We start from the raw sequence: 24986 nt of genomic DNA, 5'->3' as shown, positions 1-24986 counted from the left end.
CCAGTGGCCTCATGTAAAAAGCCTCTTTGGGACATTACCATTATCATCATGTTTGGGATGGTGACTCTGTGTGTGTGTATGTGTGTGTGTATGTGTGTGTGTGTGTGTGTATGTGTGTGTGTGTATGTGTGTGTGTGTGTGTTTTCTCTCTTCTGAGAGAGGTGCATCAGAATTCCATTTCAATGTGAGCCATTGAGTACGGGGGAAATGACCAAGCAGGTTAGTCCATTCAATGCAATTCAATCCGTGCAGGTGAACCTCCTGGGAAAACGGTGCGCAGAAGGAACAGCCGGCCCCATAAATAGTGATACCCCCAGCCCAAAACAGGGACCGCCCCCTGCCAGATCCCACCTACTTACATCTGTAGCATAAAGGATTTCCACGATTCTCTGGAGGACCGGATCACTTTCGCCTTCGTTCTCCTGGCAGATCAGCTCGATGTTCCTCAGTTTCCCGAAGTAGAAATCTCGTTCCTTTTCTAAGTCTTCCACGGTCATCTTTAACGCATTGATCTGACAAAGAAGAGTTCGTGTGAGAACAAAGGAGTACAAAGTTACGCTGGGGGCGCAGGGGGGGGGGGGGGGAACGCAGCATTGCAGGCTGACTCTGCTCACTGCCAGCAATTCGACTCATCACCTATACCCGTGATGGCGAACCTATGGCATGCGTGCCAGAGGTGGCACACAGAGCCCTCTCTACGGGCATGTGTGCCATTGCCAACTGCTCTTCACAGATGCCGGAGCACCGGAAAAGGCCCTGAAAACGGCCCATAAAACAGGCTGTTTTTCAGCCCATTTTGGGGCCATTTTTTGGGCCATTTTCGGGCTGTTTTTCGTGCTGATTTCAGGCCTTTTTCAGGCTGGTTTTTTGGCCCATTTTAGGCTGGTTTTAGGTCGTTTTTAGGCCATTTTTGCGCTGTTTTGAGAACATTATCTGGCCATTTGTGGCCCAAAAAAAGGCTTCAAAATGGTCTGAAAAACAGCCAAAGAACAGGCATGTGTCAGCCAGCTGGTCTTCAGATTTCCGGTGCTTCAAGCATGGGCATGCATGCACATTCTGGTTTCGGTACTCAGTGCTGAAAAGATTCGTCATCACTGACCTATACTGTACTGCAAAGCACTGTGAAGCGGTACATAAATGCTATTGAAACACTTTCCTTCCTTCCTTCCTTCCTTCCTTCCTTCCTTCCCTCCCTCCTGCAGGCTGGATGACTCACGCGCTGGCCACGCCCATATGACAACTGGCAGTTGGAACAGAGTCCCTTTCAGGTGGGGAGGGGGAGTAGAGTGTCTATCTCCTTAGCATCGACGCGTGTTAAAATAATACTGCGTAAGAAATACTGATGATCTGGTGGTCATTTTGGAAAAATCCTTTTGAGCCGGCACCTAGAAGCCAAGAGGAACATACCTGCCGAATTTCAAGTTTGTAGGCTCTTCGTCTCTGGAGATTTCGTGGTGAGTGAGTGGTGTTTATCCCACAGCTATAATTGCACTCAACAATGAACTGAAGGGCCACCATTAGTGAGCTGTTGGACAGCAGGACTTGGTCTGTTGTGTGGATGCTTGGGTGGTTTAGGGGTGGGGAAATTTTGGTGGGTGGGTGGGGGGGTGTTTGGGGATTGTCATGTGTTTTGGGCCTGGTCTCCGGGTGTTATGTGAATTTCGTTGTATGGGTATACATACAATGACAATAAAGTAATTGTATATATTTATTATTTGGCTTTCATATATATATATAGATTGCTATTGAAATACTTCCCCTCCTCCCTCCCTCCCAGTTGTTAGAATGCAGGTTTGCAGGCTGACTCTGCTCACTGCCAGTAGTTCAATCCCGACCAGCTCAAGATCAACTCCGCCTTCCATCCTTCCAAGGTCAATAAAATGAGGACCCAGATGGTTGGAGGTGATATGCTGACTGTAAAACCACTTAAGAGTACTTTTAAGCACTGTGAAGTGGTATATAAGTGCTATTGCAACTGAAACATTTTCCTTCCTTCTTCTCCTTTCTTCTTCCTTTCTCTGAGCCCTGGTGGCGCAGAGTGCAGGCAAGGGGGGAGGGAAGAGATCTCTCTCTACCTCTCTCCCTCTATCTCTCTCCTTCCCTCCCGCTCTCTCTCTCTCCCCCTCTGTGTGTTTGTGTGGGTCAGGGACCCATGTAAGGACGCACTCCATTTCCATAAGCGGCAAATGCTCGCACAAATGGAGCTTGACCTGGGAGCGTGAATGCTCATCACTTGCATAGGTGGAGCTGTGTGGCCATGGTCATCTGCTGTTTGGACGGCCCAGTCCCAAACGGATCATGACTTCGAGGTCAATCAACTCACCGTGTGCTTCTCATTCCTCGCCCCTGACGGAAGTCCAAGAGGGGCTAACAGACATTCCCCCCCCCCTTGGACCCCTTTGGAGACCCGTGTGGTTTAAATCCAGCATGAAGGGGTTCGACATTTCCCATCAGGAAACATCACAGCTGCCCACATCACAATCCACCCGTGGAAGAGAAGCTGCCTTCGGAGGTTGTGGGAGCTTCGTCCCTGGAGGCCTTCAAGAGGAGACTGGACTCACATCGGTCAGGAACGCTATGGGGCCGTGATAGAGAACCTATGGCATGGGGGGCTGGAAGGGGCACGTAGAGCCATCTCTCCAGCCAAGTGAGACGTTGCTCGATTGGGTTCCGGCGTGCCAGCCAGAAGGTCTTCAAGCGTGCGTGTGCCAGAAACTGGAAGAGCAGCTGCTAAGTGCGCATGAGCAAGCCAGAAAGATGATCTTCCAGTTTCCGGCGCTCGCATGCGCACCGGCCACCTGATTTTCACACACACATGCGCGCACCAGAAACCAAAAGGCCAATGGACATGCAAGCACCGAAAACTGGAAGATCATCTTTCTGGCACACTAAGCGGCTGCTCTTCCAGTTTCCGGCACTTGCGCACAATCCTGTTTCGGCACTCAAGTGCCGGAAAGGTTCGCCAACACGGCTCTTTGCTTGGGAGGGGTTGGGCTAGATGACCTCCAAGGTCCCTCCAAACTCTGTTAACCTGTTTAAATCCGATTTATCGCTGCTGACCCACTCCCCGAAACCCACCTGCTGTATCAATTCGGCCGATTCGTCCTCTCCGATTCCCCCAGGAGCCTTTTTGATCATGGGAGGCCCAGGTTTATTCGCTACCGTTGTCCGCTGTGCAACCATGGGCCTCGTTGGGGCTGCGAAAGAGAGAGGAAGCGCGTTAGCCATGCTCTGCAGTGGGGCGCAGGGCCTCGGCACCACTGCCAACCAAAGTGAACGACACCCGAAGCGTGCAACCTGGTGCGTGCTACAAAAGAGCCCAAAAGGGAAGGAGGAGGAGGAGGAGGTGAGAGAGAGAGACAGAGAGAGAGAGAGACACAGAGAGAGAGAGACAGAGACAGAAAGACAGCGAGAGAGACAGAGAGAGAGAGAGAGAGAGAGAGACAGAGAGAGACAGAGAGAGAGAGACAGAGACAGAGAGAGAGAGACAGAGAGAGAGAGAGACAGAGAGAGAGACAGAGAGAGACAGAGAGAGAGAGACAGAGAGAGACAGAGAGAGAGAGACAGAGAGAGAGAGACAGAGAGAGAGACAGAGAGAGACAGAGACACAGAGAGAGAGAGAGAGACAGAGGCAGACAGAGACAGAGAGAGACACAGAGAGAAAGAGAGAGACAGAGAAAGACAGAGAGAGACACAGACACAGACACAGACACACACACACAGAGAGAGAGAGAGAGAGAGAGAGAGAGAAAGGCAGGTGTTGCTCCTCCCACCCACTTAGTACCGATTGCAGCTGTTTTCTTTAAGGAAAGGGGAGACTCGGCTCTCGCCGCCTTCAGCTCCGAAGTTCCCACAAAACTGTTATCTACAAAAAGAGAAGTTTTCTTCTAACTGGGGCGCACAAACACAAAAGCCCTTCGCAATTACAAGATCTCGGATCGTCACCGTAGTCGTCTTTTAATGACCCCCATAATCTCTTGCAGGGTGGAGCCTGGGCAACTGAACGGCGCTAGCAGAGTGTTGGATGGCCGGATGCCCTTCGTGTCTCCGGTGCGGAGTTTTGTTCAGCAGCAATATTCTCACTGCTCATCGGGCAAGGCTCCACAAGCGCCCCGCCTTTGAAGAAGGCTGCACTGGCTAGATTGTGAAAGGACTGCACAGCTTGATTGTTGGGTCTAGTGTCAATCTTGATGTTAAGGAACAAACAAGACCACTCCCCCACTGACAAGCCACAGGTTTATCAACAAAGAGCCAACCCCATGTATCTTCTCCCACTGATTGGTTTTGGTTTTGGTTTTATTTGCATTTGTAGGCCGCCCTTTTCCCTGAGGGGACTCAGGGCGGCTCACAGAAAACCAGGGAAGGGGGAAATACAACATTGAGACAACAACACATAATAAAATAATGGGCAACATGCATACAACATTCGGGCGGGGTAGGGATCCTTATCCCCAGGCCTGACGGGCGAGCCAGTTCTTCAAGGCTGTGCGGAAGGCTTGGACGGTGGAGAGGGTACGAATCTCTACGGGGAGCTCGTTCCAAAGGGTCGGGGCCACTGCTGAGAAGGCCCTCCTCCTTGTGGTTGCCAGCCGACACTGGCTGGCCGATGGTAACGATGACTAGGTAACGATGACGTTACCTAGTTGTGTAATGAGACGCCTGCAAGGAAACTTCCCAGCTCAGAGAGCACCAAGGACCCTGCAAGCCCTCCTCCTCCTCCCCCTCCTTCACTAACCCCTTCTAGTACAAATGATGTTACCCAGCTGGGTCAGCATCTGCAAGAAAACTTCCTTTATTTTTTTTTCTTTATTTCTTTTTTCTGTATAAACATATTTTTATTTCCACTTTCATAACATATAACCACATGTATACTATTACATAGCCAGTATCCTATTGTATTAAGTAGTAATTACATCAATTCCTCTTGTCATCAACGCCCAGAAAGATAAAAACCCATTATTAGCTCTTCTGCTCTCCATACACCTCTTTCTTCTACCTCTCTCCTACCTCCTTTCTTCCCTCCATCATCCTTTCCTACTCTACTTCCCCTTCCTTTCTCCTTCTCCTCTCTCTACATTCCACTCCTCCTTATCCTCATCCTCATCTTCCCCCCTTACCCTCTCTCCTATCCCTCTCTTCCTATCTTTCGTCTCTCCTCTGTTTCCCATTCTTCCTCTCATTGGTGTATTTACTCTTCCATACTATTCTATTTCCCTTTCCTTTCTCCTTCTCCCCTCTCCCCTTACCACTCCTCCTTGTACACCTCATCTCCCCCTCACCCTCTCTCCTATCCCTCTCTTCCTATCTTCTTCTCTCCTCTACTTCCGACTCTTCTACATCCTGTCTTCCCTCCATCATTTTCTACTCTATTTCCCCTTCCTTTCTCCTTCTCCTCTCTCCCCTTACCACTCCTCCTTATACACCTCATCTTCCTCCCTCATCCTCTCTCCTATCCCTCTCTTCCTCCTCCTCCCCCTCCTTCACTAACCCCACTCCCTTCTAGTACAAATGATGTTATCTAACTGGGTCATAAAACATCTGCAAGATAACTTCCAAGCTCAGAGAGATCCAAGGACGCCAGACTCAAATATACAAATATTCTCTTCTCTTGGTGTCTTAATTGTAAGATTCCTCCGATGAACAATGGTGGGCTGATGGGAGGGAGAACGGGGAAGCGAAAGTAACCGCTCGCTCTCTCTCTCCCCAAGGCAGGGCTTCAAGGTCACTCAGCTGGGGGAAGGCGGCAGCTGCATACCAAGCTATGCCTGAAGTGGCATCTTGCTTGAACCTGACTGGGCATTGGGAGGCGGGGGGGGGGGAGTGACAGGAGGCAGGTAACGGAGTTGAATTTTGGGATCATGGCACACGCTCAATTCTGTGTTATACTGTAATACGCTTGGACTTCGGATAAAACTACCCGTGTTTCCCCGAAAATAAAACCGGATCTTATTTTCTTTTGGGCTCCAAAATAAACACTAGAGCAGTGTTTCTCAACCTTGGCAACTTGAAGATGTCCGGACCTCAACCCAGCATTCGCTGGCTGGGGAATTCTGGGAGTTGAGGTCCGGACATCTTCAAGTTGCCAAGGTTGAGAAACACTGCACTAGATCTTATTTCTAGGGGTGGTGGTGGTGGTGTTGTCTTATTTTTCCCCATGTCCTGGAGGGAGACTTCTGCTTTCTCGGGGCAGAGCTCAGGAGTCTATTATTTATTAAATTTATAGGCCACCCAATCCCGGAGGAGTCCGGGCGGCTTACCGAAATAAAAATATTAAGAAAGATTAAAAACAAATAACACAGCAGATTAAAAAAAAACAAAAACACAACATGCACCCAGTCTAAGCGGGGCTGGACCTCAATCAAGAGGTCAACAGCCCCAGGCCTGCCGGAAAAGCCAGGTTTTAATAGCTTTACGGAAGGCCATGAGAGTGGGGAGGGTCCAGATCCCTGGGGGTAGCTGATTCCATAGGGCCAGAGTCCATGCGGAGTTCTAGTGCTGCCGTCGCACGGCTGGGCTGGAGCTGCCCCACATGCCCCGCACTGGTTGACCTCGGGGGCCCCCACAGCCGGGCCCATCCATGCCCTGACCTCATGCGGCCACAGCACCAACGCACCACTCGGCCTCCTGCTCCGTTGTTGCCACCAGCAAGCAGGAGATGTGGCTCAGGGCTCACTTGGGTTTCTGCTGCACATGGCTGCTGGTGTCCGGCGTGGATGGCTGGGCCCTGAGGTAAGCCATTTGCAGGGCGCATGGGGCACCTCCACCACTGCCTCGGGCAACGCCAGCATCCGAACGGAATGGGTGGGTGGGCAGCTGTGCCGGCTCTTAAGTGGGGCTTATTTTGGGGGGCATGGCTTATATTCGGCACACACGTAAAGAAAATGCTGGGGCTCATTTTCATGATATTATTTTCAGGGAAATGGGGTACATCTTCTCCAACAAAAGGAGCCGAGGATCATTTCTTCGTGGAGGCTTCAGCGGTGGCAAGTCTAACAGATGTGGCCTTTCAATCAAATCACCTCCTCACCTCTGTCAGGATAAACTTGCACATTTTGCCACGTGTCGCTTCAAATAGCAATAGCAGTTAAAAAAAAAAAAAGACTTATATACCTCTTCATAGGGCTTTCAGCCCTCTCTAAGCGGTTTACAGAGTCAGCATATCTCCCCCAACAACAATCCGGGTCCTCATTTCACCCACCTCGGAAGGATGGAAGGCTGAGTCAACCCTGAGCCGGTGAGATTTGAACAGCCGAACTGCAGACAGCTGAAGTAGCCTGCAGTGCTGCATTTAACCACTGCGCCACCTCGGCTCTTATAAATCTGGCAGGCGACACCACCAAACACATGCCACGGCACAAAGAAAGCCTGAGATGCTGCCTATGGCAACAGGGATGTTCCCTTCCTGGGCCTCCCCGGATGTTGGGGTGTCAGGCCTGCAGCCATCTTTCCTTTTGGGTCTCAGGCCTGCCTCACTTTCTATTATTCTGCTAGGCTTTCTCTATGGTGGGAAACGGGAGGGGGAATATACAGAGTGAGATGATATGTAGCCATAACAACATTCTTTCTAGAAAACCAAGGTCATCCTTTGTCTTTGCACCTCTGCACCTGACCGGAACCAGATGGAACTGCCAGCGTGGCAGTGGGAGATTGGGCCATGGGATGGACTGGTGGGTGTAAGGTGGGGAGTGGGGGACAAAATCTTGAACTTTCAACTGGGTGGGGAAAACCGGGAAGCTTTCAGATTCGGGTTTCCCCAGATGTGCCAACGTGGCTCTCTTCATCAATGGGAACTTTGAGCAATACTTTGCCTCGGACTCCGATTTACTTTTGGATGCTATTTGGAACCCTGACATTGGGACTGCTTGTCCCATCATCCCCAAAGAACAGAGCTGGCCCAGGGCAGAGCACTAGAACTTCCAGGCGCCCACAGTGCCTGGCGCAAAGTCTCTCTCTTACCTGTGCCACCGGAGCCGAGGTTCTTCTTAGGTTTGTTCAGCATTGGGACCACCAGAGTGGGGACGGGGCACGTCTCCTGGCCTTGCCGAGCTGCCACAGGGTCGTAGTCCTTTCCGTCATAATTGGCATCAAAGAATTTCTTGAACCACTGAACAAATTCGAAATTGTCTTGGAATTTTCCTTTCACTAATTTGTCCACAGGTATTATCTGAGGAGAGAGGATAAAGATGTTTAGCCCGGGCGAGAAATGCATTCCAGAATTCTAGCAGAGAGGTTCCTAAAAACAAAACAGGTAGTCCTCGACTTGCGACCAGCCACTTAGCGACCATTTGAAACTCTTGACGGAAGTACCTGGGAGAATCCCTGTGACCTAAAATTCAAAGGTCTTACGGTCTCCCCCTCAGACCTGTGACGCACGTTGGACCACATCTATGTTCCATTTGCAGCGTCCTGCAGTCATGTGTCTCGGTTTTATGACACAATTTTGCATTTTTACGAATGCAAAAAAAAACCCCTGGCATTTAAATCAGGTTTGCAGCAAAAGCACACCATGACAAAAACCACACTGGTCTATTTAGCAACGGCCAGAAAGAAAGGTCGTAAAACTGACAACTGTCAGGAATTATAACCGTAATAGGCAGGGTCCTTTTTGAAGACTACAGAAAATTCCTTGGTTCGTGCAGAAACGGGAGTTAGGGGTTACTTCGTTTCCGAACTAAAATAGCTTTGTAAACCTGGCACCAGGAGCTGGTCCCAAACCACAGGGATGAAGGTTTTTAAAACATCCCAGAATATTTGAGGGTTTTCACCCATACACACATATAGAAAACTGCAAAAAAAAAAGGGTGATTGTGATGTTTAAGTTACACTTTTGAAGTGAAGCACAAAACATTTAAAAGTCGGTGTTTTGTTTTTATTTCCAGATCTTATTATTTAAAACTTAAGCATCAACAAAAGCTTTACAGAAGACTATTCATATGGCCAAATGATTGTAATTCATAAAATCTTAAGAGTGGGAAGTGAATGTTGGAGCCCTTCCAGCACCCACCCACCCAGCTCAGGGCAGGAGTCCAAATCAAAACATGTGGACAGATGTCTGGTCAAACCCTGCTGAAATCTCGGGGGGGTGGGGGTGATTTTGGGTTTCATTGGGCTGAAATTCAATGGTGAAAAGAGTCAGGTTCTACATTTAGGCAAGAAAAACGAAATGCACAGGTACAGTATAGGTGGTGCCTTGCTCTACAGTAGTAACTGTGAGAGGGATCTTGGAGTCCTAGTGGAGAACCATTTAAATAGGAGCCAGCCGTGGGCAGCAGCTGCCAAAAAAGCCAACACAGTCCTAGGCTGCATCAACAGAGGGAGAGAATCAAGATCACGTGAAGGGTTGATGCCATTTTATAAGGCCACCCTTGGAATACGGCATCCAGTTTTGGATGTAAAAAAGATGTGGAGACTCTGGAAAGATTGCAGAGAAGAGCAACAAAGAGGATTAGGGGGCTGGAGGATAAAACAGATGAAGAACGGTTGCAGGAACTGGGTATGTCTAGTTTAATGAAAAGAAGGACCAGGGGAGACATGATAGCAGTCTTCCAGTATCTCAGGGGTTGCCCCAAAGAAGAGGGAGTCAAGCTATTCTCCAAAGCACCTGAGGGTAGAACAAGAAGCAATGGGTGGAAACTAATCAAGGAGAGAAGCAACTTAGAACTGAGGAGAAATTTCCTAACAGTTAGAACAATTAATCAGTGGAACAGAAGTTCCCTCCAGAAGTTGTGAATGCCCCAACACCGGAAGTCTTTAAGAAGATGTTGGATAGCCATTTGTCTGGAACGGTATAGGGTTTCCTGCCTAGGCAGGGGGTTGGACTAGAAGACCTCCAAGGTCCCTTCCCACTCTGCTATTCTATTCTATTCTAAATGTGGTCATAAGTCAAGGACTGCCTATAGCTTCCTGGTTCTTAAATTCATTGTCCTATGCCGCGCAGGATAGGATCCTAAAGAACGTTCTGAAATTCTGTTTGAATTCCTTGACAACATTTAAGACTGCCATCCCATCTCTCTTGGGTTGAGGTAACGGACTCTTAAACCTTTTAATCTCTCTTCCCACAGCTTAGTTCTTAATTCTCCCATCATCTTCGCTGTCCTTCCCTGACCCTTTTCTAAGTGGGATAGAAAGAGACACAGAATTATGGGGCTGGAAGGGACCTAGGAGGGCTTCTAGCCCACCACCCCCACCCCCGCCCTTAGCCAGAGAGAGAGGGAGACGGGGAGGTCTCCCCAAAGCAGAACAGAGTAGATTTATATCTTTGAATGATTTGGAAATTATATATTCCTCCAGAAAAAAAAAGGATTTTTTACAACACGCCACTGAAAGATCAAATTGCATTTCTTCCCTCAGGACCCTGGCATGTGGTTAGCCAAGAAAATGTAGGATGATGGTTTAGTCAGGAGAAGGCAGGAGAAGCAGCGATGGATGGAAACTAATCAAGGAGAGAAGCAACCTGGAATTAAGGAGGAATTTCCTGACAGTCAGAACAATTAATCGGTGAAACAACTCGCCTCCAGAAGTTGTAAATACTCCATCACTGGAAGTTTTTAAGAGACTGGCCAGACATTAGTATAGAATGGCATAAGGTTTCCTGCTTCAGCAGGGGGTTGGATTAGATGACCTCCAGGGTCCGCTCCAGCTCTATACTGATTGATTGACCTTGGTATTAGGCCAGATCACACGGTGGAAACTCAATGGAACCCGTATTTCTTAACTTCAGCCATTTTAAGGCTTCTTCCACCTCTTTCGTCCTGCAATTTTCTTTAGATGATCTGCTTCTTCATTTCCCAAGGTGTCAAAATATTGGAAATAATTCAGACACTGAACAGAATGACGGAGTTGGAAGGGACCTTGGAGGTCTTCTAGTCCAACCCCCTGCTTAGGCAGGAAACCCTAAACCAGGGTAACATGAATTTCTTTTACCAAAATAAATAAATAAAAGCAAACCATTTCTAGCTGTTTCGCTTTGTAGGAATAATAACACCCCAAGCCTGTAACAGGGAAGACACTTTTATTTGCACCCAAGAAAAGAGTATGCGTGCTTTCACCTTCTCCGAGGAAGTTTTTGTAGGCTAGATGTTACAAAAAAACGTCTGTGTTTCTAAATAGCAGTGGATTGCAAGACCTTGGGCTGAGCAAATGCCAAGATTAGCTTTCTCGCTTCTAAGGAAGTTTGTAGCAATTGAAGATTGAATTAGGTAACAGGAAGTTTGGGCAAACCTTGGAATGTACACAGTGCCTGGATTGTGGGTTTTTGTGTGTGTGTGGTCCTTCCCCCAAATACAGAGGATGGGGTAGAAATTGGACAACCATTTGTCTGAAATGGTTTAGGGCAGTGTTTCTCAACCTTGGCAACTTGAAGATGTTGGGACTTCAACTCCCAGAATTCCCCAGCCAGCATTCGCTCAACCGTGGCAATTCTAAGATCCTGGCTGGGGGAATTCTGGGAGTTGAACTCTGCCCATCTTCCAGTGTTTGAGAAAGGCTGCAGCGGACTTACAGAAATCCCAAATCCAATTTGCATGTGAAAGACAGCAGCGAGTCAAAACTATTCATGGGGAAATTAGCATATGAAAACCCACATTCCTTCTGCCTTTCCAGTAATTCCAGTGCAGCAAAATATAAGCATTCTTTTACTCCCACAATTTAACTCTGGACTTGCGTTTCACATTTTTGAATCACGCAAAGAGGGACTTCTCTAGGCCAGGAATCTCCAACCTTGGCCACTTTTAAGACTTGTGGACTGGAACTCCCAGAATTCTCCAGCCAGCCTGGCTGGAGAATTCTGGGAGTTCCAGTCCACAAGTCTTAAAGTTGCCACGGTTGGGGACCCCTGCTGTAGGTGTTGTACAATAAAACATGAGAATATAAAAAGAGTACATGAGATTTAAAATTTTAAAAGGAGGCAAGCACGGATGAATGCTGCTGAATTTAAATCGACATGCTATAAACCTTTTGAAAATTCAGATGAGTATCTTTCCACAGAAAAGGAGATTAGCCAAGCAGAAGCTCTTAACTCAGGCACAAAGTATCTGGGAATAGAAAAGTCTTTCATGAGATTTATTATTAGTCATATCTTGACAAAGATTAAAACCTCCAAAAGGAAAAAAAAGTCAGGACCTTTTTAACTTCTCTGGTTTTGAGCCACAAGTCACTGCAGGCATATATGGCACAAACTGCAACTTGACAAGAAAAATACTTTCCTACTTCATAAAATAAAAATCCCACCTTATTATATTGAGCAATACAGGTGATTACACCTCAGCTACACAATGTTAAAAAAACAAAAATACCAGGTGCTGCTTTTCCTGGAAAAGGTAGATCATAAAGCTGAAAAACGATTCCCGTTTTGTCGAAAGAAATATATCTGGTTTAAGTTGAACAAGACTGGGGGGGAAAACCATTCCAGTATTAAGGTAAAGGTTCCCCTCGCACATACTGTATATACTCGAGTATAAGCCTAGTTTTTCAGCCCACTTTTTGGGCTGAAAAAAGCCGCCTCGGCTTATACTCGAGTCAGTGAAAAATTTGCCCGAAATGGAGGAGAAAAAGGGGCGGGGCCATGCCGCTGTGTGACACTCGTGAATGGCCCAGTGCCCCTGTGAGTTTCCCCTCCCTCTGTGTCAGTTTGCCGCGCAGCGCGCACCGCACCATCCCCCCTCCTCACGTTCTAATGTAATGCAGGGCTGTCTTACGATTCCCCTTCCTCCCCCTCCTGCCGCTCTGCAACGATGTCCCACCTCCTCCTTGTTATGGCAAGCAGCCACATAGCGATGTCCCACCTCCTCTGGTACAGTGATCCAATGATAGGAATCACTGTGCCGTGTGTCATAGGAGGCGGGACATCGCTCCCGCAGCTGCACGGGACATCATCATCACAGCGGGACATCAGCATCATGAGGTGAGTGAAGTATTTCATTGAATACACCGCTAGTTTACTGTTTTTCTTTGAAATAAATATTCAAAGACATTATTGGTATCTATTTTTATTTTTGAAATTTACCGGTAGCTGCTGCATTTCCCACCCTAGGCTTATACTCGAGTCAATAACTTTTCCAGTTTTTTGTGGTAAAATTAGGTGCCTCGGCTTATATTCGGGTCGGCCTATACTCGAGTATATACGGTATGTGCTAGTTGTTCGCGACTCTAGGGGGCGGTGCTCATCTCAGTTTCAAAGCCGAAGAGCCAGCGCTGTCCGAAGACGTCTCGGTGGTCATGTGGCCGGCATGACTCAACCCCGAAGGCGCACGGAACGCTGTTCCCTTCCCACCAAAGGTGGTCCCTATTTTTCTACTTGCATTTTTTTACGTGCTTTCAAACTGCTAGGTTGGCAGAAGCTGGGACAAGTAATGGGAGCTCACTCCGTTACGCGGCGCTAGGGATTCGAACCGCAGAACAGCCGACCTTCTGATCGACAAGCACAGCGGCTGAGCCACTAAGTATTAATTTGAAAACTGAGAATGGGGGAATGCTAGCCTCTGACAGATATTCAAAATAAATGAATGAATAAATATTCAAAATAAACCAATGTGAACGTCTTAGGCCGCAGCCGAAAGAACCAATTATGCCAGTTCCCCCAAGCTGCCAGCATTCCCTGAAAAGTTCTGAAGCGCTTACTTTGTCCACACCCATTCGCTTAAAACCTGCTTGTAGGACCTTGTAATTCTGGATGTATTCGTGCTCCAGCTTTGCTTGGAATTTCACTTTCTTGAGCGTGACGGAACCTGGGAATAGCATGTCCATAAACTGACAATACGCAGCACCTGGCCAAGAGAGAGAGAGGGAGGGAGGGAGGGAGAGAGAGAGAGAAACATTCTGGTGAACATCGGATCCTAGCAAAGGTATTTAGGGCAAAAGACCAGAATCTCTGACTTCCTTGGTGGCTGCCAATCCTGTTTCCTGTGGGAGGCTGCGTGGCAGGAGAAATCCGTGGGAGGAACTGGATTCAAACAGTGGGGTGGGAGAGAATCTGGAGGAGAAGAGACGCCATTCTTTTATCTGCCTTACTCTCCACACAGCAGGGAAGGAGCCAGTTGAAGGTTATTTGAAGGGCTGAGTTTGTTGCAGGCAATCAAATCCAGAAAGCAGACTGATTCAGCCGGATTCATTAACTTCAATTTATATATCAAACACATGAAGTAAATATACAATACCAAAAAGCAGGTTTTCCAACGTAACACAAGCAAAACACAAGCAGAGGAGAGGAGTTGCAGTTTTAGTTTCAGTTCAGAGCAGCAGACTAGTTTAAAGCCCAGCACAGACTCAGAGCTTTAGTACAGAACAGCTAAGCCACGCCCAGGCTCCTTGCTGTCTCCTTGTTGCTCATACAAGTAAATGCTGCTTCAGTTTCCAAACAGTCCTCATTGGCTGACCCAGTTACTAAGCCCTATTCCAGTTCATGAATATATCTACAATGACAATCCTTTCCTAGTTACATCTATCCAACCTCCAGAGAGTGGGGAGACAAAGTATGTTATGGGACCCACACCCAAAGTGGGAGCTCCCCTCACTTAAGGATGTCCATCTGGTGGGACCAAGAAGAAGGGCCTTCTCCAACGTGGCTTCCTCCCAGTTATTTGAAGGACCATCTTTTCCCAGTTACATCTACATCTAAAATGGAGCAAAACTCATTGAATGATTCTGTTACTTAGCTCTGGAAATTTTGGGACCAATTGTGGTCGTAATTCGAGGACTACCTGTACAGAAATTTTGGGGCTCAATTCAGGTTATAAGTCGAAGGACAGCACATGTCAGGTCTTGGCCTTCTGCAAGGGGTTAGGTGAGATGAGTAATTAAAAGGAAGCGGATTACAACGGCACATCAGGGATCTGGTCACTCAAGTTTTAACGGCTGAAAGGAACCAGAAAGGGCTCTGAGAAAGATTGAATAACAGAATTGGAAAGGACTTTGGAGGTCATCTAGTCCAACCCCCCCTCCCCCAAGCCAAGCAGGAGACCCGACACCATTTCTGATCGATGGCAGCCCAGTCTCTTCTTGGAAGCCTCCAGGGATGAAGCTCCCACAACTTCCGAAGGGAACTTCTCTTCCATGGGTTGATTGTTTTCATTGTCAGAAAGTTCCTCCTTATTTCCAGTTTCATTCCATGATTCCTTGTCTGGCCTTTGGGTGCTTTGGAGAATAGCTTGACCCCTTTCCTTCTCTCTGGGGCAGTCCCTCAAATATTGGAAGATGCTCTCCTGTCTCCCCTGATCCTTCTTTTCATTAAACTAGACCTACCCATTTCCTGCAACCATTCTTCCTATGTTTTAGCCTCCAGTCCCCTAATTATCCTGGTTGCTCTTCTCTGCACTCTTTCTAGAATCTCCACATCTTATTTTGCAAATCAGGCTGTTTTGAGAGTGTGTTGGAAGAGTTTTCAGCTTAAACACTTTCAAAACGCTTGAAATAGTAAGCGTGGAACTCGAAACACCAGTTTCACAATGAGGGAGAGGTAGAGCCGAGGTGGCGCAGTGGTTAGGGTGCAGTACTGCAGGCCACTTCAGCTGACTGTTATCTGCAGTTCAGCGGTTCTAATCTCACCGGCTCAGGGTTGACTCAGCCTTCCATCCTTCCAAGGTGGGTAAAATGAGGACCCGGATTGATGTTGGGGGCGATATGCTGACTCTGTAAACCGCTTAGAGGGGGCTGAAAGCCCTATGAAGCGGTATATAAGTCTAACTGCTATTGCTAACTGCTATTCATTGAAAAGTGAAGTTCCAAGGAGGTGCACACCCATTTGAACGCTGATACAGGGCACCCTGAGGGCACATATAAGCCCTCAGAGAGAGGACTAACGACCAGAGGACCGCAAGGAATATAAATCCTTGTGTCCGCCACCATTCAGGTGGAACTGAAGAAGCTTCTGGGATGAGAAGCAAAAAGTCTTCCAGGAAAAACCTAGAAAGTCCAGCTGGAAAAAGCATCTTTGGGGCAATCCTGACCTGGATGACCGAGAATCTCCACAGACACCTTCCCTGAAAGTGAAGGGCTCAAAAGAGTTCAAGGCAACACAGTTGGCGCACTCCTATGGATTGCAGGGAGTCCTTGACCTACAACCATCCATTTAGTGACCATTCACCGTTGGGAATGTTAACTTTTGGGCAGGCTTGTGATAAAGCAAAGAAATATTTGGGGTCCGATTCGTGTTGCAGTGCAGAAGCTGCTTACGGTGAACCTAAAACTGATTTTTTTTTCTTTTAGGACTAGTGTCTTTGACTTACAACCGTTCATTTAGTGACCGTCTGAAGTTAACAACGGCACTGGGAAAAGTGACTTATGACCGTTTTTCACACCTATAACCACTGCAGCATCCCCGTGGTCATATGATCAAAATTTAGACCAGTGTTTCTCAACCTTGGCAACTTGAAGATGTCCGGACTTCAACTCCCAGAATTCCCCAGCCAGCGAATGCTGGCTGGGGAATTCTGGGAGTTGAAGTCCGGACATCTTCAAGTTGCCAAGGTTGAGAAACACTGATTTAGACGATTGACAACTGACTCATATTTATGGCGGTCACAGTGCCCTGGGGTCACGTGATCCCCTTTTGCGATCTCCCGAAAAGCAAGGCCGAGGGAGAAGCCAGATTCGCTTAACGACCGTGTCGTTAACAACTGCAGGGATTCGCTTAGCGGGTGTGGCAAGAAAGGTTGTAAAATGGGGCAAAACCCATTTAACAATCGTTTTGCTTAAGCTCAATTGTGGTCGTAAGTCGAGGACAACCTGCAATCCTTTCTGCATTGTATTTTAAAACAGTAGATTTAATAGCAATAGCAGTTAGACTTATATACCGCTTCATAGGGCTTCCAGCCCTCTCTAAGCGGTTTACAGAGTCAGCATATCACCCCCAACAATAATCTGGGTCCTCATTTTACCCACCTTGGAAGGATGGAAGGCTGAGTCAACCTTGAGCCGGTGAGATTTGAACCGTCGAGCTGCAGATAACAGTCAGCTGAAGTGGCCTGCAGTGCTGCACCCTAACCACTGCGCCACCTCGGCTCTTAAAAAGCCTGCAAGGTTGCTGTGGCTACTGCAGGCTCATTTCCTCCGAGATTTCATCGCAAGGAAGGTGGCTCCCTCAGTAGGACAAACACTGGCGCCCTTCCACTGGGACCAGTGCAAAACAACAACTCCCACAGCCTTCCCTTCTGCGCAGTCCGAGGCTCTGTTTTATAAAGAGTTTCCAAATATTCAGATACAGGACGGAAATGAGAAGCGCAGAGAAGAGCAACAAAGATGTTTAGGGAGATTGAAAGCTAAAACATACGAAGAACGGTTGCAGGAATTGGGTATGGCCAGTCTAGAGAAAAAAAAAGGACAAGGGTGGGGGCACAGGATACCAGTCGTCCAGTATTGGAGGGGCTGCCACAAAGAGGAAGGGGGGGGGGTTTCCAACCTATTTTCCAAAGCACCAGAAAGCAAGAAGCAACAGATGGAAACTAATCAAGGAGAGAAGCAACCTGGAATTAAGGAGAAATTTTCTGACAGCCAGAACAATCGACCAGTGGAACAGCCTGCCACCAGAAGTTGTGAACGCTCCAACGCTGGAGGCTTTGAAGAAGAGATTGGAGAGCCATCTGTCTGGGATCGTACAGGGTTTCCTGCAGAAGCAGGGGGTTGGACTAGAAGCCCTCCAAGGTCCCTTCCCACTCTGTTATTCCATTCTATTCTGTTCTGTTCTATTCATGTGGTTGTTAAGACCTCTCTTCCAACTCTGTTATTCTAATTAAAAGTATTGCAGACAAACTGGGGTTCTCAGTCAGGGGTTCGATCCTGACTGGCTCAAGGGTTGACTCAGCCTTCCATCTTTCCACGGCCAGTAAAATGAGGACCCAGATTGTTGGGGACAAGCGGCTGACTCTGGAAACAGCTTAGAGAGGGCAATAAAGCAACTTGTGAAGCAGTATATAAGTCTAAGGGCTATTGCTATTCAGCTCTCCACCATTTTGCCCAAATGAGACATTTAAAGCACACAACTGCACAGAAAGTTAAAGACACACTTAAGGTACACACACACACACCCAAAAAAGTGGTACAGGTAGAATCTCCTTCTACTCCCTAGGAAGGCCTAGTAAGCATTCAAAACATTCAAATAATTCTGTTATTCATAGAGCCGAGGTGGCGCAGTGGTTAGGGTGCAGTACTGCAGGCCACTTCAGCTGACTGCAGTTCTGCAGTTCAAATCTCACCAGGCTCAGGGTTGACTCAGCCTTCCATCCTTCCGAGGTGGGTGAAATGAGGACCTGGACTGTGGGGACAAGTTGCTGACTCAATTTGCTAAAAAAAATTGTAAACCGCTTAGAGAGGGCTGAAAGCCCTATGAAGCGGTATAGAAGTCAGATAGATAGATAGATAGATAGATAGATAGATAGATAGATAGATAGATAGATAGATAGATAGATAGATAGATAGATAGATAGATAGATAGATAAATAAAGTGGAAATTTCAAGAAGACTGAGCCAATGATACAAAGGCAGTACTTTGGTGAACTGGATAGATCCAAGTTTGATAAAACAAATGTACACTTAAGGCAGAAGGCAAGCAACTTCCCACCAGAGTGGGCCCATTTCCCTTCCCAACTGCTGAAAAGGAGGAACAGTGATGAGCGAAGGCATGGAACGGAGGAGGGTCTTCCGATCTCAAGGGGGGGTGGGGGTGGGGGTCTTCTTACCTGAACAGAGTTGCTCTATCTTGGTTAAAGTTAGTTGTAACGACTCGTTGATCCAGGCGAGCATGTCATGGCGGCTTAGGTTATCACTCGTCACAGAGGTGGAGTACACGTTCACGGCCATTTTCTAAAGAAAAAAATTGATCGAGAAAGGAGACGGTTTTACTCAGGAGTAGTTCGGAGCCACAGCTGTCTCTAGACAATCATCTGAGTCACCGTCCATTTAGGGCGCTCTCTTAATTAAGCTCACTTTGCCAGAGAGAGGGTAGCTCAAGAGAAGTGAAGGTGGACTTTAATTCTCAATTCCCAGAATTCCCCCTCTGCCAGCAGACGTTCAGCTAAAAGGTTTACTCCATTCTACAAGTGTGTATGTATATATATGGGTATGACACACAGACACACACAAACACCAGATGCTGCATTAGGACCTCTTTCCAGAGCACGATACCAGTCTTTTGAGACTGAAGGATGCCAAAAAAAGTGTGTGTGTGTGTATATACACACACACGTATACTATCTATCTATCTATCTATCTATCTATCTATCTATCTATCTATCTATCTATCTATCTATAGACAATCATATTTATATTTAGAGGACCCGGGTTGTTGGGGGCCGTTGACACTGTAAACCACTTAGAGACGGCTGTAAAGCATTATGAAGCAGCATATAAGTCTATTAGGTAGGTAGGTAGGTAGGTAGGTAGGTAGGTAGGTAGGTAGGTAGGCAGGCAGGCAGGCAGGATGGAAGGATGGATGGATGGAAGGAAAGAAGGAAGGAAGGAAAGAAGGGACAGTCATGGAGTAGTGGTTAGAATGCAGCATTGAAGGCTGACTCTGCCAACTGCCAGGAGTTCGATCCTGACTGGCTCCAGGTTGACTCAGCCTTCCGTCCTTCCGAGGTGGGTAAAATGAGGACCCAGATTGTTGGGGGAAAGAGGATGACTCTGTAAACTGCTTAGAGGGGGCTGGGAAGCTCTGTGAAGCAGTGGATAATTCTAAGTGCTATTGCTATTTTACACACACACACAGGCATAATGGCCTACAAGAAAAGACGAGGAAAACAGCCTCATTAGCAGGTGATTCACTTTTCTGTTATGAGGGATATGGGGTCTGATAAGTGATTTGCTCATTGAGGTCTTTTCACACACACACACACACAGAGGAACTGACAAATGGATTTAACACCCTTAGACCCAAAGGACTAGGAACTTAGTTAACGGGGAGGGAAAAGGAAAATTAATGGGGGTCAGAGATAGTTGAAGGCAGTTGAAGGTATTATAGGATGGAAGTTTGGGTCTTGAGAAGGAAAGATTCCACACAGTGGAAGGCATGAAGATCAAATTGAAGGAAGCAATGTTGGCTAATAACAGAGATTGAGGAAAATATTTGAAGCTCAGGGTTGAAATGAGGGGTCCTTGGCGCTCTCTGAGCTTGGTGGTGTTCTTGCAGACGTTTCACTACCCAGCTAGGTAATGTCATCAGTGCTACCAATAGTAGGCAGTGGGATTTGCTCTCGTTTTTATACATGCACCAAGCCCAGGGAGCACCAAGGACCCCACAGTCCTCAACCTCCAACCTCCACTCCTTTCTAGCGCTGATGATGTTACTTAGCTGGGTAAAAAAATATCTGCAAGAAAATCACCAAGCCCAGAGAGCACCAGGGACCCCTGGCAAACAGAGATGATTGGAAACAGAAGCCAGAGAAGGAAATTATTTCAGCATCAACCACCCTACAAGGAGCAGAAGCTGAAGATATTGTTATTAGAATGGAAAGGGCCAGGCTACTTAGGAACTGTCTTCCTCCCATTACATCAAGTTGTCCCACCTGGTCAAGGAGGGAGGGAGGGAGGGAAGGCATGCTGCAGAGCCCATCAACTAAACATCTCCAATTGGCAAGGGTCCAGGAAAGAGCGCCTTCTCTGCTGTTGCCCCTGCCCTGGGCAGTATCACCTCCCCCTCCCCAAAGGTGGGCCAGGCCCCAACTCTCCTGGCCTTCTGGGAAAGGTATGAAAACCCTCAGGATGGAAAGCTCAGAGAAGCAGGCATTTAGGCAAGAAAAATGAAATGCACAGGTACAACATAGGTGGTGCCTTGCTCAACAGTAGCAACTGTGAAAGGGATCTTGGAGTCCTAGTGGACAACCGTTTAAATAGGAGCCAGCCGTGTGCAGCAGCTGCCAAAAAAGCCAACACAGTTCTAGGCTGCATCAACAGAGGGAGAGAATCAAGATCACATGAAGGGCTAAAATCACTTTATAAGGCCTTGGGAAGGCCACACTTGGAATACGGCATTCAGTTTTGGTCACCATGATGTAGAAAAGATGTGGAGAAAGAGTGCAGAGAAGAGCAACAGAGTATTAGAGGACTGGAGGCTAAAACATATGAAGAACGGTTGCAGGAACTGGGTATGTCTAGTTTAATGAAGAGAAGGACCAGGGGAGACATGATAGCAATGTTCCAATATCTCAGGGGTTGCCACAAAGAAGGAGGAGTCAAGCTATTCTCCAAGGCACCTGAGGGCAGAACAAGAAGCAATGGGTGGAAACTAAACAAGGAGAGAAGCAACTTAGAACTAAGGAGGAATTTCCTGACAATTGAAACTTGCCTCCAGAAGTTGTGAATTCTCCAAACACTAGAAGTTTTTAAGAAGATGTTGGATAGCCATGTGTCTGGAATGGCGTAGGGTTTCCTGCCTAAGCAGGGGGTTGGACTAGAAGACGGCCAAGGCCCCTTCCAACTCTGTCTATTCTATTCTATTCCATTCCAGGGGCTGTTTAGTATCCTGAAAGCCCTCCCTTGAAATTTTAATTAGCTTGAACATTGTTGTATCATCCTTGCCTTTTTTTTTTTAATACAGGTGGACCTTGACTTATGATAGTTCATTTAGTGACCATTCAAAGTTACAACGGCACTGAAAAAAAGTGACTTGGGTTTTCACACCTATGACGGTTGCAATGCTGGTCAAGTGATCAAAACTGAAGACACTTGGCATCTGATTCATATTTATGACAGCTGCAGCATCCCAGGGGTCACATGATATCCCCCTTTTACAACTTTCTGACACGCCAAGTGAATGGGGAAGCCAGGTTCCCTTAACCACCACATGGCTCACTTAACAGCTGCAGTGATTCACTTAACAATGGTGGCAAGAAAAGTGGGACAAAATCGGCTGAACCGCTGTCTCGCTGAGCATCAGAAATTTTGGCCTCCAATGTGGTCGTAAGTCGAGGGCTACCTGTATGTTTTTATATTGTAATACTTTACTGTAGAGCAGAGTGTTTCTCGACCTTGGCGACTTTTAAGTCCTGTGGACTTCCCCAGCCAGCTAGAGTAAAGGGAGATGAGCGGTTCAGATATGTGAAAAATTAATATTAAGAAAAAGGCTTCAGCGGGGTGTTTTTCACAGCCGCTTGAAGACTGTGGCCTTCAATTCAGCGGGTAACAGAATAAGAGATATGGAAGGGACCTTGGAGGTTTTTTTAGTCCAACCCCCACCCCACCCCTCTTTTGTTCAAGCATGGGAATTCTGGATATTGAAGTTGCTGAATTTGAAAAACCTCTGCAGAAGAGCACAGGGAGGATTTGAAAGATTCCCATTCTGGCGACTGGAGCAGTTTTAGGATGCCTGTTACGGAGTCTAGGGGAACCCGTTGATATTCCTAGAGCCGCCCCAAAAACCTTGAGATGGCAGTACATAAATTTTATTATAAATAGCAACAGATAAATAAAAGTCCTTGCGCAAGGAGATTAGAGGAGAGGGAGGCACACCACAGGGTATATAACTGCGGTCCTGCAAATGCTGCCGGATAACGGCTCCCTCCCAGCCGGGGCGGTGAGGGGGGGAAAAAATGGAAACCAAACTCAGCAATTTCCAGGGGGAGCCAGCTTTCCTGCTTCTGAAATGGAAGACCTTTTCTGCCGTTAAGACTTAAGGTGGGACCCAGAGTTTGGGAGCACAAACTGGGAATTAGGAATATGGGCTCTCTCTCTCAGCAGTATCAAGGAGGATTCAGAGAGTCCCTTAGGAGAGATGGGCGGTGTAAAAATGCCCCCCCCCAAAATGAAGAAAAAATAAATGGAATTTAATAAATATGGAATATAATAAATAAATCCTACATATAAGCTGAGTTTGGGGAGCCAGGCATTCTCTCTCACTGGGATTAGGGAAAGGGGGGGGCAACGACTGGAGGAGGGAGAACTCTGCACATGCCCAGAGCAGTCATTGAAAGGCAGAGGTGGAAATTTAAGAATAAAACAGTTCCCCCCCCCCCCACCAGCAGGAAGGACTCTTTGCACATGGCTGGAGCAAGTCAGAGAAAAAGGCAAAGTGGAAATTTAAGAACACTCTGAAGAAAAAAAAGGCAGTTGTTTCCCTTCCTCCCCCCCCCCCCCAACCAGGAGGGAGGACTCTGCACATGCCTCAAGACATGGTGGGAATTTAAGACTAAAAAATAAATAAATTAAAAACAAGTCAGAAAAGAAAAGAAAAAAGCAGCCTCAGCCCAACAACAACCCCCACCCTCCAAAGCAGCAAGGGCTCTCTGCACATGCCCAAGAGCAACTCCCTAAAAGGCAAAGTGGCCATTTTATGAATGAAACAAAACAGAAAAAAAAGCCCACCCCACCCCACCCCACCCCCCACCTACAAAGCAGAAAGGATTCTGCACATGCCCTGAAAGGGAGGGTGGAAATTTTAAGAATGGAAACAAATAAAACAGAAAAAAAACCTTTCCCCCCCCCCCCGCGCCTTTTAAAGAAGAGAGGTCTCTGCACACGTGCCCAGAACAATTCTCTCAAAGGCAGAGTGGATATATAATATAAGAAAATATAAGAAAATAAAATAAGAAAAAAGCAGCACCTTCCCCCCACCCCCACCCCTCCCCACCCTTTTCTGCAGGCAGGGCAGCCTGAAGGAGCCCCCCCCCCGCTCCCCCATGGTGAAGGGGCTCTGGGTGACCCCCACACACCCCATGGAGGTAACTTAGGTGCAGGGAAGCCCCCTTTCCCCACCCCCACGGAAGGACCCCACCCCCACCCCCCAAAAGGAGGAATAGCAGGGCCTGAGGAGGGGGGGGAGGAGGGGAGCAGACCCCTCCTCAAAAGCAGGGCGTAGGGTGGGGGGGCGCTTTAGACCCCAACCCATAAGGAGGGCAGGCACCTTATGGGGCGCGGGGGGGGGACGGGTGGCGGGCCCTCCCCATCCTTTTCAACCCCCCCCCCACCAGGCCCACTAACCGGGTTAGTTACGGGAATCCCTGCCGGGTAGAGGAGCCACGACCCTTCCCCCCCCGCCCCCCTCCCCCAACCGCCCCTCTTTCTCCCCCCACGAGGCTAAGAGGGGGGGGCGCAACTGGCATGGGACCGCCCCCCCCCCTTAGCCCTCCGCCTAGGCCGAGGCGGGGGAAGGGGAAGGGAGCGAGCGGAGAGCCACCGCCTCGGTTTTTTGAGGCCTCCCGCCTTGCCTCGCCCGCCTCGCCTCCCGTTACCTCAGCGGCTCCGCCGTTCCGCCCGGCCCCGCCCGCCTCGCCCGGGATCTGACGTCACGCGCAGGCCGGCAGGCGCACTGACGTCAACCCGCGCTGAAAAACGGAAGCGGAAGGAGCGAGGAGGGCGGGGCTCGGGCTGCCGCCGTTGCTAAGAGCCCCGCCTTGCGGCTGAGGCGACGCCCCTCCCCACAGGGCACGCCTCCCCTATAGGCCACGCCCCCTCTCTTTGAGGAGGCGGCTTCCAGCTTCTTTAGGCCTCGTTCAATGTTGACTCGGCCGTAGCTGCTTTAATATATGTAGACTTCCGCTCTATTTATTCGCTTATTCAAAAATTTAAAAATGTTATTTATTAAATGAAATATAAAGTATTACGATTGTAAACTATTATTAATGTTAACCCTGGCCGCCCCTCAGACCCGTCCTGCCCTCATATCGGCCTTCAGGCCGGAAAAGGCCGGGCAACTCTTGATCAGCTCCCGTTCCCATTGGCGGCGCTAGCGGGAGTGGGCGTGGCCGAGCCTTAGCAGCCAATCGAGGTTTGGAGGCTTCTGCTGGGCTGCCGCTGCCGGGGCAGTGAGTTCTGTGCTAGAGGGGCCTTACCCTGCCAAGGTGCTCTTTCCCTCCGGCTCGTTTTCTTGGAGGCTGAGAGGGCAGAGAAGGCCGTTTGATTGCAAAGATACTTTTTAAGAGGGTTAAATCTGGGCATTAAATCCAAATCCTTTGGGTTATTTACCCTTAGTTATCCTCCTGTCACATATTAAGCTCTTTGGCCACGGGGTGAAAATAAACCCCGCAATTTAAACCAAACCAAGTTTGCATATTTTTTTTCCAAAG

General features: G+C 48.0%; 1 protein-coding gene across 2 annotated transcripts; it reads right to left on the bottom strand.

Annotated features, from left to right (window-relative positions):
• Positions 1–224: 224 nt before the first annotated feature.
• On the bottom strand, positions 225–24590 carry LOC116509037 (microtubule-associated protein RP/EB family member 1-like). Of its 2 annotated transcripts, none has more exons than XM_032217925.1 (6): positions 24525–24590; positions 18669–18792; positions 13618–13763; positions 7957–8164; positions 3079–3197; positions 225–512 (listed from the first exon to the last, which is right to left on the bottom strand). In XM_032217925.1, the coding sequence occupies exons 2-6, from the start codon at positions 18787–18789 to the stop codon at positions 240–242; spliced, it is 867 nt and encodes a 288-aa protein (XP_032073816.1). In that variant the 5' UTR covers positions 18790–18792; positions 24525–24590; the 3' UTR covers positions 225–239. The 2 variants fall into 2 exon arrangements, with proteins under 2 accessions (XP_032073816.1, XP_032073815.1); XM_032217924.1 differs by lacking the exon at positions 24525–24590 and adding an exon at positions 24153–24439.
• Between the last annotated feature and the right edge of the window lie 396 nt (positions 24591–24986).

The sequence above is a fragment of the Thamnophis elegans genome, chromosome 5 (assembly GCF_009769535.1).
Source record: "Thamnophis elegans isolate rThaEle1 chromosome 5, rThaEle1.pri, whole genome shotgun sequence".
Lineage (NCBI taxonomy): Eukaryota > Metazoa > Chordata > Lepidosauria > Squamata > Colubridae > Thamnophis > Thamnophis elegans.
Note: the sequence above shows the minus strand (reverse complement) of the source record. Positions and strands in the feature narration are given on the sequence as shown.